Below are 18,364 nucleotides of genomic sequence, written 5' to 3'. Positions count from 1 at the left end.
ATGAGGTCTCCAGTGAGACTCCTAGGAAGGCTCTCAGTGGGTCTCTGAGGAGTTGAGCAAGACAGAGCCCAGGTAAGTCAGGGCTGGAGAGAGAAGTACTGACTAGGATGTGGGGGTCTGGGGGGCAAGGTGGCAACAGCACCGGGAGCCCCCACCAGCTCTCACACATGCTGATCAAACCTGTGTCCTTCTCCAGAGAAGATTGTGCTGAAGAAAGTAAGAGACAGGGCTCGGTGAAGACAAAGCACCTATGACCCTACGAAAGCATGTGCCCACCTATGGATCTCAAAATGGCATAAACATTATTCTCACACAAATATATGAAGAAAACCTTCCAGGGGCAACCATCGGGATGCCAAAGCTGGGTCAAAGAGTGATGGGAGAAAATTGGCTTGTGTGTGTGTGTGTGTGTGTGTGTGTGTGTCCCCTGAATCTTCTGCCTTATTGACAAATTTTGGATAATTTTTTCTTAAGAGGAAAAACTATAGAGGTATAGAGTGTGAGAAAGACTTCAGTTACAGCAATTTGGCCTTTAGTAACTAAAGGACCTGCTTGGGAGAAAAATTTGATAAAATTACTTTTGAGCAAGAGCTTTAGTGAGAACTTGAACCTCATCCAACACCAGGAAATGCACAAGAGGGAAGCCGTGCACACTTAGCACTCGAAGGAAAGGTCCTCATGGTGGAGAAATGCTGAACCGGGCCCCAGTTGGGGAAGGACTGGATTTACAGGTAACTGAATATATAAACATACACACACAGGGAGAAATTTTGGAAACACCTTGATTAAGTGCATTTCAACTCCAGCTTCATCAGGCAGGAGAGTCCTGGCAAAGCAAGGGCCCTCTGCATGTCCAGAGTACAGAAGCAGCTTTGGCCAGGAGCTAAAATGAAGATCAACCCATAGTCTGGGAAAATCTCTTCACTGGGCCTTGTCCAACCTGAAATTTTGGCCCACAAACCACTAGAAACCCTGCAGCTACACTCAGGATGTTTATTCTGCTGCCTACTTCAGAATATACCCAGTGTCTTTTAGTCATTTAAAAGAATAAATAAAGGATTTCAAGGTCAACCAGACTAGGTCCACATCCTGTCTCTGTCAATCCCTAGCTGCATGATTTGAGGTGAATCAGTTAATTTCTCTGAGCCTCATTTTCTTTTTCACTTACTTAAGATGGGATTAATATTAGCACCCACTTCATAGGAGTCATGAGAATGCACGAAAAGGTGGATTTAAACACGTAGTTAAGCCCTCAGTGAATGAAATTGCTTTCTACCACTGGCTTTTTGTTTGGCTTGCCCATTTCCCAGAATTCACAGCTCAGTCTCTGTAAGGTCATCAGCTTGAGCCCGGGCATGGGGAAGTCCTGCAGCTTGTGCAAAGATGGCTCTGGTGTTACAGAATTTCCTCCGTTTAGGAAGTTCCAAAGGGACTACAGAGGATAAAGCACGAAGCTGGAGCTGATTCTTTCTGGGTCTTTTCCAAGGACGCCCTGGGAGACACACAAATGTTCTCCTGTTTATCTTTGGTGGGTTGCTTAGAGTAGCAGAAATGGTACTAGCAGCAAACTTTCTTTATTGTGCCAAACATGGCTAGAGGGTGAGGCCTGGGGTAAGATGGTTATAGAACATCATACCTGAACTGTGTCACATCAGAGGCAACCTCCTTGTTTTGCAGAGGAGGATTGTCCAATTTAGCAAATAAAATAGAGAATCTGAGTTAAGTTTGAATTTCAGATGCAAGACAATCACAAAGATTTTTGGCGTAAGTATATCCCAAGATCATATGGAATATACTTATACTAAAATTTTGTTGTTGTTCTTGTTGTACTTCTGACATTCAAATTTAACTGGGTTTCCTGTATTTTATCTGGCAACCCTGAGAGGACAACTAGGTGATAAAGGAAAGTAACTTGCCAGGGTCCCACAGCAAGTTGGTCCCATAGCCAGGTCTGTTGTAGTATCCTAGCCACCAACATATACTTCAGTTTTCAGTTTTTAGATTTTTTTGTTTTTGGTTGTTGTCAACATCATCGTCATTGTTTTGTAGTGCTGGGGACAGAACCTAAGCCTCGGTTTTTTAATTGAGGTGAATGGTGAGCTGGGAGCCTCAGATTCCCTGTCTATTACACAGAGAACCACTGATTATGTTTCCAAGAGATAAAACAGAATTAATACCTACCAGGGGCAAAGTGGGGTGGTGGGCTGAGGTTAGGATTTCAGGAGACTTAGATCCAAGTCCAGGCTTACCTCCAAGTGGGGGTGACCACGGGTCAGACATTTAACTGCTCTGAATTAGTTTCTTAACTATCAAATGGACACAGCCAGTCCTGTTTCCCAGAGATTGCTCTGTGGATCCACTGAGATAAGCAATTCCCGAAAACCTTATTCCTTGTAAATTGTGGAGCCCATTTTACTTTCCTGCCGTTTTCATCACGACCCATGAGGACAGGAGGAAGTGTTGGTTGGTTGCCTAGAGCTGAGAGCTGCTCCAAGCTCCTCCATCCCAGCCGGCACCCAAGGGGCTTCGGACTAAATTCCTAGCTTGGCCCACAAAGCGGGACCACTCGGCCCGATTTACGGGAACTCACTCCAGCGATCAATCATCCTTAATTTGTAACTGGGCAGTGTCCTGGGCCAACCAATAGCTAAGACCGGCCCCCCCACACCCCACCCTCCCTGACCCTGTGCGACTTAAGCACTCAGTCTGCACTGGTACTGCCTAGTGACTAGGAGTTCGGAGCAGGTTTGGTGCTGGGGGGTGGACGTGGGGAACCACAGAGTGAAGAGGTCTGGGGTGGGGGGGGGTCTTCTAGTCTCCTTCCCTCTCTCCCCCAGTTCTCTGCTCGCTTTTATCTCCAAAGTCTCAGCGGAGGTTTCCACTAGAGACTTGGGTCTCCTCCTCCTCCTCTTCTGCCCCCGCGCGCTCCCCCCCGTCCCCGCCGCCTGTGGCCTTATTGTCTGGCTAACGCAGGACCCCTCGACGGAACAGATGGACTGAGACCCGGGCTGGGGGAGAGGGAGGGCCAGCCGGTGCCGGGAAAGGGAAGCGGTTTGCGGAAAACAAAACAGAGGGCGGGGCCAGGGAGAAGGTGGTCCCGGAGGGAGGAGGCGGGGTTGGGAGACCGCGGCCAGGGCCGGGCCTCGAGTGGGGGCGGGCCCGGGGATGGGGTGGAGGCCCCCTGAGCTCCCAGCCCCCGGCCCCGTTCCGACGCGGGCTGGCTTCGCAGGTCGCGGCAGACGTCGCCGCCCAGATGGCCTCCAGGCTGACCCCGCTGACCCTCCTGCTGCTGCTGCTGCTGGCAGGGGTAAGTGGCCCCTTCGCGGGGTGGGGATGGGACAGGGTGGCGGGGGCGAGAATTAACCCTTCAGGCCCCGGAGAGTGAGGAGAGCTGCTCCTGGATCCGCACGTGTCAAGTTTGCACCGCGTTCTCCCAGCGTGCAAAGAGCCCCGGACCCGGACGGACGCGGGTTCTAATCCCGACGGGCCACAAGCTGTGTGGCCCTGGACAGGTCCCCCCTCCCTGTCCTGATTTATAAAAGAGAGAGGAGACCCCACCCTGCCCACCAGACTGGCTTGGCTGGAGGATCACCGAGGGCAAGGAGATGACAGCGGTTGCTGAAACCCGAGCCGAGCAGAGTAGGGGCTGCTGTGACACTGGTTCTCCGAGGGGGGCCCCAGGAGGGACACACCTGGGCCTCGGTAGAGGTTAACGACAGGGAGGTCCCAGTGCTCTGGAGGTCGGGGACAACAGCTAAAAGCTCAGGTGCAGGAGAAAGGTGAATGCTTGCTTCCCACGCAGTGGGTGCTGTTTGGGGGAGTCGGCTTCCTGGGTGCCCTTTGAGATTCAGCAGATGACGTAGTTATGAGCGATGGTGGGGGCGGGGGGACTTGACTCAGAGACCTGGGTTTGACTCCTGGCTTTTCCTTCCAGTCTCTGAGACTCTGGGCTAGTTACTTAATATGTCTCAGGATCAGTTTCTCTGTCTGAAAAATGGGGATAATACTTGGTTTCTCAGCTGGGGAGCTGTTGACAGTTACAGTTGGAAAAAAATCACTGTGGGGCAGCCCTATGCTGATGTGAGATGTTTTGTAGGACCTTCGACCTCTCCCCACTGGATTCTAGTAGCAACTTCTCTCCTTAGGACAACCCAAAATGCCGCCAGACATTGTTAAATCTCCTTTGAGAGTCAAAATGGCCTCAAATGGTCTGTACTACCTTTTCTGTCTGCCCCTCTCCCATTTCCCCCATCTTTCCCACCCTTTCTTCTGTCCTTCCTTTGGGAATGCTAATTGTTTGCAATACCCACTAGTGGGTTCCAACTGACAATTTGAAAATCCAGTGCCCCTAGAACAAGGGCCACAAGCTGGAATGTCTCTTGGTGACCAGGAAAATGAGTCAGAACGGGTGGATATTTTAAGACAACCATTCCCTGCATGTCAGCGGTGGGTCAGAGATAACAGAATTCAAGATCACCCCTCATCTTCTGCAGAGAATATCCTAAATGCCCTGCCCCTAGCATTGTCCCAGCTCTCAAGAATTGTGATCTTAGGGCTGGGATTGTGGCTCAGTGACAGAGCCCTTGCCTTGCAAGTTTGAGGCACTGGGTTCAATCTTCAGCACCACATCCAAATAAATCAAGAAAGATATTGTATTTTAAAAAGAGAATTGTGATCTTAGTCCCAGGGCAGGCCCTTCACCCACCAGACTGTAACAGAAATTACTAAGTAGTACAGAATGTTTTGTATATCCGCAGCTCCTCTTCCTGCTTTGAGCATTTCAGGGGACTGTGCTTTGTATGAAAAATGAAACTCGGTTTCTTGGACCACAGGGCAGAGCCTCTTCAAATCCTCATGCCACCAGCCCCAGCACCGAGGATCCAGAGAGCCTGCCAGAGGAAAGCAAAGGCATGAACTCGGAGGAAGATGTCTCCAGGAGTCAGTCTTCATGGCCAACAGCCAGCTTAACAACCAACTCATCCACCATATTGACAGCTAACACCACTAGTGAATCCAACTCCCAACCAACTACCCAGCTCCCCACCGATCCTCCCACTCAGACCCCTACTGGGCCCTTCTGCCCAGGGCCTGTCACCATCTGCTCTGATGTGGACAGCAAATCAGCGGAGGCCAAATTGGGGGAAGCCTTGATCGATTTCTCCCTGAAGCTCTACCATGCCTTCTCAGCCACAAAGAAGGTTGAGACCAACATGGCCTTTTCCCCGTTCAGCATCGCCAGTCTCCTCACGCAGCTCCTGCTTGGTAAGACTGACTTCTCTCCAGGCCAGAGGTGGGACCCTCCCATAAGTGTCACCAACCCAGACACCTGCAAAGCTATGCCTCTAGGAGGAAGCTGTAAAATGGGCATTTCTATACTGGAGATCGAACACAAAAAAGATATGGTGGTGGCATATCTTTTTATTCTTGAACATTCCTTTATTTCAAAATGATTTAATAGGCATTATTTCTTATAAAACCTTGTGGACTAATCAAGAAATAGACAACAAGGTCCCCAAAACCACCATGATTCAAGGTAATGCTGTAGAGGAGATGAATTCATCAGAGGTTGACCTAGAATAGAATCATGGTAATGCTTGCCGTGTGACCTTGGCAGGTCACTTTAACCTCTCTGAGCCTGAGCCCTGATGTGTAGAGATGGTGATATCTCAAGAGATCAAGAAGCAGGGACTGGGGTTGTAGCTCAGTGGCAGAACACTTACCTAGTATATGTGAGGCACTGGGTTCAATTCTCAGCACCACATTAAAGAAAAAAATAAAGACATGGTATCCATCTACAACTAAAACTCAGGGGCACTCGACCACAAAGCCACATCCCCAGCCCTATTTTTGTATTTCATTTAGAGACAGGGTCTCACTGAGTTGCTTAGCATCTCGCAGTTGTTGAGGCTGGCTTTAAACTCACAATCCTCCTGCCTCAGCCTCCCAAGCCGCTGGGAATACAGGCATGCACCACTGTGCCTGGCTTTACAACTAAAAAATTAAAAAAAAAAAAAAGTCAAGAAGCAGTCCTGTGGTCCTGTGGTGTGGCTCTGTGGTTGAGTGCCCCTGAATTCAATCCCTAGTAACCCCCCACAAAAAAAAAAAAAAAAGTTCAAGAAGCAGCTGCGTACAGTGGTGCACATCTGTAATCCAAGTGACCCTGGAGGCTGAAGCAAGAGGATTGCCTGGACAACTTTAAAAGACCCTGTATTAAAATAAAAAATGAAAAGGGTCAAGGATGTAGGTCACTGGTAAAACACCTTTGGGTTCGATCTCCAGTACAGAAGGAAAAAAAAAATCAAGAAGCAGATAGTCTAGTGCCTGACTTGGTTTGAGGCCAAAAAATGTATTACACCCCCTTCTCTTCTGAGGGATTGCTGTGAGGTCCTGTAGTGTAATTCCCCCAGGAATGGCAGGAGCAACTTGGCACAAGCAACTTAACACGAGCAATAGAGTGAGAGCTGTCACTCTGGAGGGGAATTCCAGGATGGCTACTAGAGGCCATGCTGTGAGATATAAGATCCTCCCTCTGGAGTCCCAGAATCCTCACATCCCACTAGTTGCCGGCAGCACCGGCCTCCCCAGTGAGGACAGACACGTTGTATCCAAGTTGCCAAATGTCTCCAGTCACTTGGTTTCAGTTTATTTATTGCCCAAAATGTACAGCTCAATTCCTGCCTCCTCCTTTCACTTTATTACCTCTGTGCCCTTGAATTCAGTAAATTATTTACTCTCTTACACCTCGGTTTCCTCATCTGCATAATGGGAATAATAATTGTCCTTCTGTGGAAGACTTAGGGTAGTGATTCAGTGAGATCTGGAAGAAGCACTTAAAATTCCTGGAACCCAGTGAGTGCTCAGTAAATTTTAGTTATCACTTCACAGAAGACGTGCACAATAAGTATTGAATAATGAATGGATAACTGGAAGGGTGTGAGCATCCATCCTCTTTATGACTTTCTGGATTTTGCTGTAAATAGCGATCTAGCTTCCCTGCCTGTAGGGTGAGCCAACTAAATAATGGTTAATGTGGGACAGGCAGTGGGGTTAGACCTGGCTTTGAAAGATGCCTGGGTTTAAACAGAGAAACAGGAAAGAGGAAGGGGAATATTCAAAAGGCCTAAATGGAAAAGCTGAACTCTGGGATTACTCAAGATTCCCCAGCCCCCATCTTTGTGACCTACTTATTGTCTTCCAAAAGAAGGCTCTAGTTCCAGTGTTCTGTGATCCCCTCCATAGCAGGGAACTCAATCCTGCTTCTAAATGGTGGGTCCCCCACTTCTCTTGCAAGAACCCATCATCTCTGTCTTTTGTTGTAGGGGCTGGGGACAGCACCAAGAGCAACCTGGAGAGCGTCCTCTCCTACCCCAAGGACTTTGACTGTGTCCACCAGGCCCTGAAAGGGTTCTCGTCCACAGGCGTCACCTCAGTCTCTCAGATCTTCCACAGCCCAGGTGAGCATTCAGTGAGGGCAGCAGCTATAGAGGACCATCCTGAGGGTCCTAATTGGGAAGAGAAGACAGAGGGAGTGTTGGAGCTAGAATATTGGGAATGGAGTCAGAGGAGGTGAGGGCATTGGCAGGAGAATCTAGTAGCTGAAGGAGATGGATACTCCCCTGGTGAGACCTGGAAAAGTTATTTATATTCATTGACTTTTTTGGGGGGTAGGGGGTGGTGAGGCTACCAGGGAATTGAACTCAGGGGCACTGGACTACTGAGCCACATCTTTAGCCCTATTTTATATTTTATTTATAGACAGAGTCTCACTGAGTTGCTTAGTGTCTCCCTATTGCTGAAGCTGGCTTTGAACTTGAGATTCTCCTGCCTCAGCCTTCTGAGCCACTGGGATTACAGGCATGTGCCACCGAGCTGAACATTGACTTATTTTAGAATAGAAATGAAGGGGTGGAGCTCTTGCCTAGCATGTGTGAGGCCCTGGGTTCAATTCTCAGTACTGGGGGAGGGAAAAAGTACCAGTAGAATAGAAATGCCCTTTGTATTCATTAATAGGTAGGGCTAGAGAGCCATAGACCTAAAATAGACAAAAATTCTTTTGCTAATTTTTAGGTCAAGGGAATTTTGAGACTCTAATTCTTTGTTCTTTTGTGTTATAGGAATGTGCTATCATTCACATGTATTATATCATTAAATAGCCAATAATACCAATCAATTATAATATACTTCCAAAATGATCTAAAGCATTCGTTTTTAAACCTGAGCCCTAGGGGTTCTACAGAGTTGCTTCAGCAGTAATGATGGGGCTGGGTATCAGGGAGGCTGAGTGGTGGGGAGTGGGGCATCTCTCTGTGAGAGGGAAGTGGACCAGATGGTCTCTGAGCTCCTACCCAACCTCACTGAGACCCATTTATATTGTGAGCTTTAGAGGTGATGTGATTTGAAAACAGCTCTGCTGCTTTAAATAAAAAGTTTAAAAATTACAGATCTGGTCTAATGCACCTTTTATAAAAGAGGAACATTTTCTGTCTTTTTTTTTTTTTAACTACAAGCTAATACTCATTGTAGAATACAGAAAATACAAAGAAGTTTAAAAAAGAAAAGAAAAGAAATAAAACTCACCTAAAAAATCCTCTTTAATATGGAAAAAGATTCCGGTGTGATGGTGGTGCACACCTGTAACCCCTGCAGCTCAGGAGGCTGAGGCAGGATGATCATGAGTTCAAAGCCAGCCTCAGCAACTTAGTGAGGCCCTAAACAACTCAGTGGGACCCTGTCTCTAAATTAATATATGAAAAAGGGCTGGGGATATGGCTCACATATATACATATACATATATATATATATGAAAAAATGACTCAGAGGTGTCAATAAATATTACATTAACTTCCTTGCTATAAATCAACTTTATCCTTTTTTGCCCCTGAAAAATACAATAGTATTTTAGAGCTTCTCCTCAGGCTGTGCCAAGGCTCTGGGTCTTATGTTGTAACTAAAACATCAGCAAAGCCTGGGGAAATATCTTTGATCTATTTAGACCAGGAAATTTTTCTTTTTCAAACACTGGTTTTTGTTTGTTTTTTTCCAGTAGATTTGGGCTTTAGAGAGCAAAAGTCAGGAAGTCTTATCATGAACTGCCCCCTAAGGCCAGGAAGCAGTCTGTTCCCTGATGAATGGAGGGAGGAAAAGAGGGGAAATACAAGCGAATGGCAGTTAACATCTCAGTTGTCTTGCCAGGCAGGCCATGGTCACGTGGCCAGCAGAGAGCCCAGGAGTTCCTCTCCTGCTCTTAGTTCAGGATTTGCTTCCTTTGGGCCTCATTTCTGCATCTGCCATAGAGGAGAGGGAGGGACCCCTGCTTCAGCATGAGCTGTGTTCTTTGGAGGGAGCAGATGCAACCCTGGGAAGCTTGATCACTCTCAGAGCTTGCTCTTGGGACTGGCGAGGGTGTTCAGGGGCCTCCCTCTGTTGACCTGCCCCTCAGACCTGGCCATAAGGGACAGTTTTGCGAGCACCTCTCAGAGTCTGTATGGCAGCAGCCCCAGAGTCCTGAGCAATGACAGTGATGTCAGCCTGAAGCTCATCAACGATTGGGTGGCTGAGAACACCAACCACAAGATCTCCCAGCTCCTGGACAGTCTGCCCTCTGACACCCGCCTTGTCCTGCTCAATGCTGTCTACCTGAGTGGTAAGGGACACCTCCCAGGTAGTATTCTCATTTGGGGTTCTTCCTATCCTCTTGGCTTCAAAGTCCACCCAACCCTGAGTTCCACAACCATATCCCAAAGTGCCTGTCCCACTCTTTGCTAGGAGAGTCTTTAGTTTCTCTTCATCCTTTCCCTGACTGCATTAGAACACCCTTTCTTCCCTTTAGCCAAGTGGAAGAAAACATTTGATCACAAAAAAAAGATGGAGTCCTTCTACTTAAAAAACTCTGAGATACAAGTGCCCATGCTGAGTAGCAAGAAGTATCCTGTGGCCCATTTCACTGACCCAACTTTGAAGGCCAAGGTAAGTTCCTGGCCTATCCCCCCTCCTGTTTCAGACCTTGGTTTCTGCTGTGGCCACATCATTTTTCAGTGCATCCTTACAAAGCCATCATTTCTACTCCTTCCATCTGTATTTCCATCCGAACTTTTGCCCTCCTCCTTTCTCCAGTCTTGACTGAGCCACGCATTCTGTATTTTAGATGGAAAACATGATTCTGAAGTTTCTTGATTCTACTGCATTGAATGGCAACGAGTGGCCATGCTGCTGTTCTGGGCATCTGTTTCTCTTTTCAGTCAGCCCTCTGGGTGGACTGGTGGCTTCACAAGTCCTCTGTGTGTATGTGTGTATTCGTGTGTACCTGCGTGTGGCATGCATAGTATGTGTGTAGGTATATCCACGTGGGTGCATATGTGTGGTAAGGACATGTTTGCACATGTGGTAAAAGGCATAAGTTCCTTAGCAAAAATTGAACAATGATTTCAGTAGGTGGGGAAGGAAGGAATATAGAATATGGAGCCCAGAGGATTCTGGTTAGTGAGCTATCTCATGCCCAGTGACCAGGTGTGTCAGCCTTGTTGGAAGTGCAGACAGGAATCTGCAGGTAGAGAACAGTGGGGGGTGCCTCAGTAGGAGACTGAAATCAGCTTTCCTGGTCAGCCAGGCTTGTTCTCTTCTGGGAGCTTTCTCGAGCTTTTCTCTGCCTGGATCCTTCTTCATTCAGATCTTTATATGGCTCTTCTTTAGTTATTTGGGTGTCAGCTCAGAGGTCAGTTGAATGGAGAAGCCTTTTCCCCTTTCAAATAACTCCTTCTCACCAGGCAAAGTGGCACACACCTATAATCCCAGTGGCTTGGTAGGCTGAGGCAGGAGGATAAAGAGTTCAAAACCAGCCTCAGCAAAAGCAAGGTGCTAAGCAACTCAGTGAAACCTTGTCTCTAAATAAAATACAAAATAGGGCTGGGGATGTGGCTCAGTGGTTGAGTGCCCCCAAGTTCAATCCCTGGTACCAAAACAAAACAAAACAAAAAAACCCCAGCTCATTCTCATCCTGTAAATTCACCCCATCTTATTATATTCATGGTACCAATCACCATCCAAAATTATGTCATTGATTTGCTTATTTGATTATAGTAGTGTCTATCTCCCTGAGATATATTGTCTTTCTACTTGAGTATAGGGACCCATATTGTTTGTTTCTTTTCTTATTCTTTTTTCACCGTACCAGGGCCTTGTACATGTTAGCGCAGTACTCCACCACTGAACCTCCAGTCATATTTTTTATTTTGAGACAGTGTCTTGCTAAGTTGCCCAGGCTGGTCTCAAACTTCTGATCCTCCTGCCTTAGCCTCCTGAGTTGAGTTGCTGAGTGGCTACATAGGCATGCACCACTATGCCTGACTTTGATTTTCTTTTCAAACATGTCAAATACCTGACAGTGCAAAATTGCAACTCTACATGGCCATTATCATCTTAGTACCTAAAGCCCATTTGTGAACTGCAAATTAAATTTAAAGAGTAAATCAACTCCCAAATAACATTCCAATATCATTCTCAAACTTAATGAAATTATTCTGTACCTTTTTGCCCAAAAGCATAAAAATTAGCATATCAGATTCTTTTAAAAATTGTAAATAAATGGGTTCAATCCCCAGCACCACACACATTCACACACAAAATTATAAATACAGGCAAGGTGTGGTGGCATGTGTCTGTAAACCCAGTGGCTCAGGAGGCTGAGGCAGGAAGATGGAAAGTTCAAAGCCAGCCTTAGCAACTTAGTGAGGTTCTAAGCAACTTAGCAAAACCCTATCTCTAAATAAAATATTAAAAGGACTGAGGATGTAGCTCAGTGTTTGTGTGCCCCTGGGTTTGATCCCTGGTACCAAAAAAAAAAAAAAAAAAAAAAAAAGAAGAAGAAAAGAAAATTGCAAACACAGATTACCCTGAGTGTAATCCCTGATGTTAATGTTATTGAATTGGTTTACTATGTCATTCCCTTGCTAAATTCCAAATCTTCCTGGGACTTTGGGTGTTTAACAAGTATAGGATTTAGATTTGCTGACTCTGGTATGTTGAGGTCATTGGCTTAAAAATTCAAGACCACCACATGGTAAATATTTTTGGTCAGAGATTCAAAGTCCATCATTCTTCAAAGTTCTTGTCTACCTCTTCACCCCAACTGTAATGTCATCTGATGATACTCCTCTCACTGGAATTTTTCAGCCTTGGCACTGTTGACATTTGGGTTGGATAATTCTTCCTTGTGGGGAGCTGTCTTGTGGGATTTAACATCATCCTTGGCTTCTACTCACTAGAAGCCAGTAGTAGCACTGTTTGCACATCCTGCCCCACCCCACTGGCCAGGCCACCAAAATGTCTCCAGCCATTACCCAATGACCACTAGGGGAGACATTTGCTCCAGAACAAGAACTACAGGTCCTGCACCTTCTCACATACTTCTTTTTTTGGGGGGGGGTGGGGGGGTGGGGGGGCGACATCAGTTAAAGTCCTTTTTTTAAAATCACACAATGTCTTTAGTTTATTTATTTTTATGTAGTGCTAAGGATCGAACCCAGTGCCTCACATGTGCTAGGCAGATGCTCTACCACTGAGCCACAACCCCAGCCCCCAGTTAAAGTCCTTCTAATGGCAAACTGGAAAGCCAGGCTAAGCTGAGCCTGTGAGCCATCTTGAATGTCATACCAACAGATTTAATCTCATAGGCAGTGAAGAGCCATCAAAAGTTTTTAATGACCCGAACATGGTAGGTGCACTCCTGTAATCCCAGTGACTCAGGAGACTGAGGCTGGAGGATGGCAAGTTCGAGGGCAGCAGATAACTTAGTAAAGACCCTGCCTCAAAAACATTTTTTTTTTTAAAAAAAAAGAACTGGGGATTTAGTTCAGTGGTAGAACTGGGTTTAGTCCCCAATACCACAATAAACAAAGTTTTTAAAGGGATTGACCTGGTAACTCTGGTGACGCTTGTAGGTTGTATACTTCGTGCACAACACACTTGGGAGAAAGGAAGCAGGGCTCATGGGGATGATCCCTTGCCTGTTACTGCATAGCTAGTCAGTAGTAATCAGAGGTGAAATTTGTGCTGGTTCCTCTGCCTCTCACTAGCAAAGTTAGTCCAGCCTGTTGGTTTTGACCAGCTGGTAACTCCATTGCATAGCACAGCGGGACTAGTTCCCGCTGCTGATTGTTGAAATAGCACACACTGAAGACAGCCTTGGAACCCAGGGTGGGGGCCAGGAGAGAGCTGGGGAGGAAGACTGAGAAGGTGCATCTCTTATCCTCTAGGTGGGGCAGCTGCAGCTCTCGCACAACCTGAGCTTTGTGATCATGGTGCCCCAGAAGCTGAAGCAGCCTCTTGAAGACTTGGAGCAGGCTCTCAATCCCACTGTTTTCAAGGCCATCATGAAGAAGCTGGAGCTGTCCAAGTTCCAGCCCACTTACCTGATGATGCCCCGCATCAAAGTGAAGAGTAATCAAGACATGCTGTCAATCATGGAGAAACTGGGTGAGTCCCGGCAGCTTGAGGTTCCTCTTAGGCCATCAGAGGACAAAAGTGAGGGTGTCCCCTAAAACACAGCATTCTAGGGTTTTTTATTCATCCATCATCTCAGGTTGTCCCTCAACCCTGTGAGTTAAAGGAGTAGGTGCTATTATCCCATTGGATCCCACTGAGGAAACACACCCAGAAACTTTATGAGACTTACTCAGAGTTTACAGGACTTACCCTTGAGCTAGTTAGAAGCAAACCAGAACACCAGTACAGATCTCCAGCTCTCTTGGAGGCTTCTACTATGGCTCACTGTGACACAGACACTGAGTGAAGTTGCCAAGGTGGGTCATGGATGCTCCTTCCCCAGAGGCATTTGTAACAATCAGCCACCCCATGAAACACATCTGGGTATGAATTTGGGAGAAGCAACAGAGACTCCATTTCCTAGTCTTTGGCCTTAGGTCTAGATCTGTCACTTCGTTTCCTGTGATAGGACCTGACTATCCCATACACAATCTCACTTTCTAGTATGTGGCATCTGCTTTACTCTGCATTCTTATTTGATACTTCTGGTCATCAGCTGGGTGGCGATTTCTTCCCCACCCCAAACAGTTCTATAGCTCTCTGCAGACACAAACTGTGTGTCCTCCAATTTAAGTCAGATTCCCTACCAAGAGAGAGCATCAGATCCCATACTTTAAGAACTCAGTCCCTGCAAGACCACCCCGACGCAGATACCTGTCTCAAGACTAGGATGATACCCATGCTTCTGAGCAACCATCTATAAACCAGAGGGTCCCACAGCCCCCTCCCTGGGTTTTGTCTTTGTTAGAATGGCTGACAAAACTCAAGGAGCTGCTTTGTTTACTGGTTAAAAATTATAATAAAGGACACAGAGAAATAGCCAGATGAAAAGGTAAGTAGGGCAAGATCTTGAAGGGTCGCTGGCAGGGAGCTCCTGTCCCCAGGGATTAGAGTGCACAGCCCTTCCTGCACATGCATGTGGTCACTAACTGGAAGTTCTCTGAATTCCATACTTTAATATTTTTATGGCAGCTTTATTACAAAGGCATGAGTAATTATTAACTCACCCACTCCCTGCTTCTGTCCCCTCCGTAGAGGATGGGGAGTGGGGCTGTAATTTCCAAGCTCTGATCATGACTTGGTCATGCCAGAGGCCAGCCCCCATCCAGGAGCCCACCGAAAGTCACCTCTTTGGAAGAAAAGACACTCCTAACACCAGGGAGATTCCAAGGGAATTAGGAGTTTAGTGTCAGGAGCCAGGGTCAAAGACCAAATGTTAGAACAAAAGATGTTCCTTGCTCCCCTATTTGCTAAGGCAATTATGAAGGTGTTAGGAGCTTGTTGTTAGGAATTTTAGGCAGAGACCAAGATATATATTTCTTATTATTTCACAGCATCACACCCTTGTAGGTGATCTTGGTTCATAACAAATGACCTCTCTCTGATAGATCTCTTTTCTTCCAAAGACCTTGGGAATAAAGAAGCAATGACATCATTTTTCAAGGGAATTTTGGAGGTGGGTGGGGATAAGGCCTCCCATATTTGAGAAAGAGTGCTGGTTGGGCCCACTGATAGAGGATTCCACGACCAGGACCAGAAGGCACCAGAAACCACAGTGTGGAATCTGACAAGCTGGGGAGGAGGAGGAAGAGAGTGCAGGGACCTGAGTCTAATAGAAATTTTAAGGCTCCATCAGCTGAGTTTCATGCTGGTCTCTGACTTTGTTTTTCTCCGGGTTTGCCCTAGAATTCTTTGACTTTATAAGTGACCTCAACCTGTGTGGACTCACAGAGGACCCGGATCTTCAGGTGTCCACAATGCAGCACCAGACCTTGTTGGAGCTCACTGAGACAGGTGTGGAGGTGGCAGCAGCCTCTGCTGTCTCCATGGCCCGCAGCCTGCAGATCTTCGAGGTGCAGCAGCCCTTCCTCTTCCTGCTCTGGGACCAGCAGCACAAGTTCCCTGTCTTCATGGGACGGGTGTATGACCCTAGTGTCTGAGATCTGTGGGGGATCAGGTTAGGGCAAGCCCTATCACCCAAGCCTCAGCTCTCCCACTTGGAGCTATGCCACTGCCTGCCCAGCCACTTTCCACCTAAAGGGCTCTTGTCCCCAGCCACTTTCCACCTAAAGGGCTTCCTTGGGGTGTGGCAGAGGGACCTGCTTCCCCATGGCCCTGTCATGTTTTCCAAATCACTTTTTGCAGCTTTCTCTGGTTCAAGTTCACCAGACTCTACAAATAAACCCTGGCAGACTATGGTTTCTCTCATTTTCCTTTGGATAGCAGCTAGCTCAATATTAGGCAACCAGAGTTGCCATGCTTCCTCTGTCAGCTAGCTCTTGCTGGATCATAAGTCATTCTAAAGTTGATAACTTAAAGCAGCAAGCAACCATTTATTATTTCCCCTGAGTCTCAGGATTGACTTGATGGTCTTGCTGATCTGGGCTGGACCTGGCCCACCCTCCCGGGGCTCACACATACATCTGTCATAGTTAGCCAGTTGGTTGTGGGATGACTGGTCTTTGATGGTCTCAGCTGGCACTTGTTGGCTCTCTTCCACATGTCTCCTGCATCCTTCCACCAGATTAATGGCAAGGTGCCAAGAAAGAAATCAGAAGCAGACAGTCTCTTCAGCCCACATCTGCTTGCATGCATCAAGTCCCATCAGCCAAAGCAAACGATGTGGCCAAACCTAGAGTTAGAGTGGAAGGGTTCTACAACATCATGGGGCAGCAATCCATTAATGAGGATCCTAATGCAATCCATCTATAATAGTCCTAATCTTGCTTTTATCTGTCTACAACAACTGTGACCATAGTAATTGTAGCTGACATTGTTGAGAATTTGCATAGGCATGCTACAAAGACTTTTGCAGACATGTGATCCTTTTTTCCTCTTCCTCCTCCATCTCCGGCCTTTATTTATTTATTTTTAATTTTGAGACAAGGTTTTGCTGTGTTGCTTCAGCTGGCCTCAAATTTGTGATCCTCCTGCCTTAGCCTCCCAAATCACTGGGATTACAGGCATGCACCACAGTGCCTGGCTAGACATTTAATCCCTGCAATAATCTTACCTGGTAAACTCAGACTATTCAAAGTCATGCAGTTAGGATATGGTAGAGCTGGGATTTGAAAGCAATCTCTATGATTCTTAAATATGTCTAAAGACATATCTACTGTCTTCTAGGTCTTTGACCTTCTCAAACACCTGCTTTTTCTTAATATTTATTTATTTGAAAAAATTTTATGGAATGCTTTGCACTATGTGAAGCGCTGAGGATGTAAAGATGAAAACCTGGTGCTATCCTTAAAACCTGTGGCCTGAAGGGAAAGACATCTAGGAAAATAGATCCCAGGGCTGGGGATATAGCTCAGTTGGTAGAGTGCTTGCCTCACATGCACAAGGCCCTGGGTTCAATCCCCAGCACCACACACAAAAAAAGAGATTCCAGCCAGCTGTGGTAGCACAGGCCTGGAGTCCCAACGACTCAGGAGGCTGAGGCAGGAGAATTTTAAGTCCAAAGCCAGCCTCAGCAATTTAGCCAGACCCTAAGCAACTTATGGAGACCCTGTTTCAAAAAATAAAAAGGGCTAAGGCTGAGGATGTGGCTCAGTGGGTAAGTACCCCTGGGTTCATTCCCCTATACCAACCAAAATAAAATAAAACAAATATAAATAAATATAGAGATTTATTATTAGGGATTGGCTCACCTGATTATGATAGCTAAGAAGTCACAATCTGCAGTCTGCAAACTGGAGACCAAGGTAGTTGGTGGGACAGTTCCAGTCCAAACCCAAAGGCCCAAAAACCCCAGGGACCAACGGTCTAAGTTCCAGTTGGAGTTGAAGGTCTGAGAACTGTCCCAGGGCCGGAGATCGGAGGTGCCAGCTGAAGCAGACAGGGAGTTCTTTCTTCCTCTGCCTTTTTGTCCTACTCAGGCACTCAGTGGACCGGTGGATGCCCGCTCATGTTGGTGGGGCAATCTTTAAGACCATCTAGGGATTCTAATACTGATTTCTCCCGGAAACACTCTCACAGATACACCCAGATACAATGTTTTACCAACTATTTGAATATCCCTTAGGCCAGTTAGGTTGACACACAGATTCATTAACACACTCTCCTTTCTCAGTCTCCCCTAAGTCAATCTTTCAGGCTGCTGAGCTGGTCTTACCCTGACTCTTATCTGAGGAACTTTTGACAGCAAAGGCTCCTGCCAACAGGGAGCATCCCACTGCCCTTGGAGAAGATCCTGACATGATGAAGATGGTGCACAGGACCAACCTGAAATGTCAGCTAACCAAGTCAAGAAGCAAAAAGTGGCAGGACACAGCAGAGCACATTTGTAATTCCAGCACACAGGAGGCTGAGGCAGGAGGATTAAAAATTCCAAGCCAGCTTGGGCAATTTAGGAAGACCCTGTCTCAAAATAAAAAATAATTAGAAGTGGAGATGTAACTCAGTGGTAGAGCACCCTAGGTTCAATCCCCAGTACAGAAAAAAAAAAAAAAAAGAGGTATTATGACCCATGGTAGGCACAATACCCTGCAAACCACTTTGCTCCTCCCCATCATGCTGAGAGCCAGGTAATAATATTCCTGTTTGTGAAATGAGGAAACAAAATGTCAGATAGACTAAGTAATTATTCAGAGGTCACACATCTGTAAATTGACCCCACGTTGTTTGAATTCAAATGTCACAGGTGATTTATTTGGTCAGGCTTATTTCCTTTCTTCCTGAACTAGATCATAATTCAGATCTGTGTCGTTTTAGGCCCTTTACAACATGTCCTCGCCCAAGCCTATCAATGCACCTTACATCAAAAAGGAAACAAAGAAATCTATTAAATAAACAAATGAATCATCACATGCAGGTAACAGGAAAG

General features: G+C 46.5%; 1 protein-coding gene across 2 annotated transcripts in view; it reads left to right on the top strand.

Annotated features, from left to right (window-relative positions):
- The window catches only part of Serping1 (serpin family G member 1), a 258,370-nt gene extending 242,635 nt beyond the window's left edge, over positions 1 to 15,735 (top strand). Inside the window, exons 1-8 of one of the 2 annotated variants that reach the window (XM_046445720.2) lie at positions 2,675 to 2,745; positions 3,230 to 3,307; positions 4,833 to 5,262; positions 7,320 to 7,454; positions 9,440 to 9,643; positions 9,830 to 9,966; positions 13,251 to 13,470; positions 15,226 to 15,735. In XM_046445720.2, the coding sequence (XP_046301676.1) occupies positions 3,254 to 3,307; positions 4,833 to 5,262; positions 7,320 to 7,454; positions 9,440 to 9,643; positions 9,830 to 9,966; positions 13,251 to 13,470; positions 15,226 to 15,479 (1,434 nt within the window). In that variant the 5' untranslated portion in view covers positions 2,675 to 2,745; positions 3,230 to 3,253 and the 3' untranslated portion in view covers positions 15,480 to 15,735. Of the gene's footprint in view, positions 1 to 2,674; positions 2,746 to 3,225; positions 3,308 to 4,832; positions 5,263 to 7,319; positions 7,455 to 9,439; positions 9,644 to 9,829; positions 9,967 to 13,250; positions 13,471 to 15,225 lie in introns of those variants that run through there. The other variant, XM_058579620.1, reaches the window with a different exon arrangement.
- Positions 15,736 to 18,364: the final 2,629 nt, after the last annotated feature.

Source organism: Marmota monax, unplaced genomic scaffold (genome assembly GCF_021218885.2).
Source record: "Marmota monax isolate L192 unplaced genomic scaffold, Marmota_monax_Labrador192_F-V1.1 WCK01_AAM20220418_F8-fsc00038, whole genome shotgun sequence".
Lineage (NCBI taxonomy): Eukaryota > Metazoa > Chordata > Mammalia > Rodentia > Sciuridae > Marmota > Marmota monax.
The sequence above is the reverse complement of the archived record's forward strand: the minus strand, read 5'-3'. Positions and strand labels throughout refer to the sequence as shown.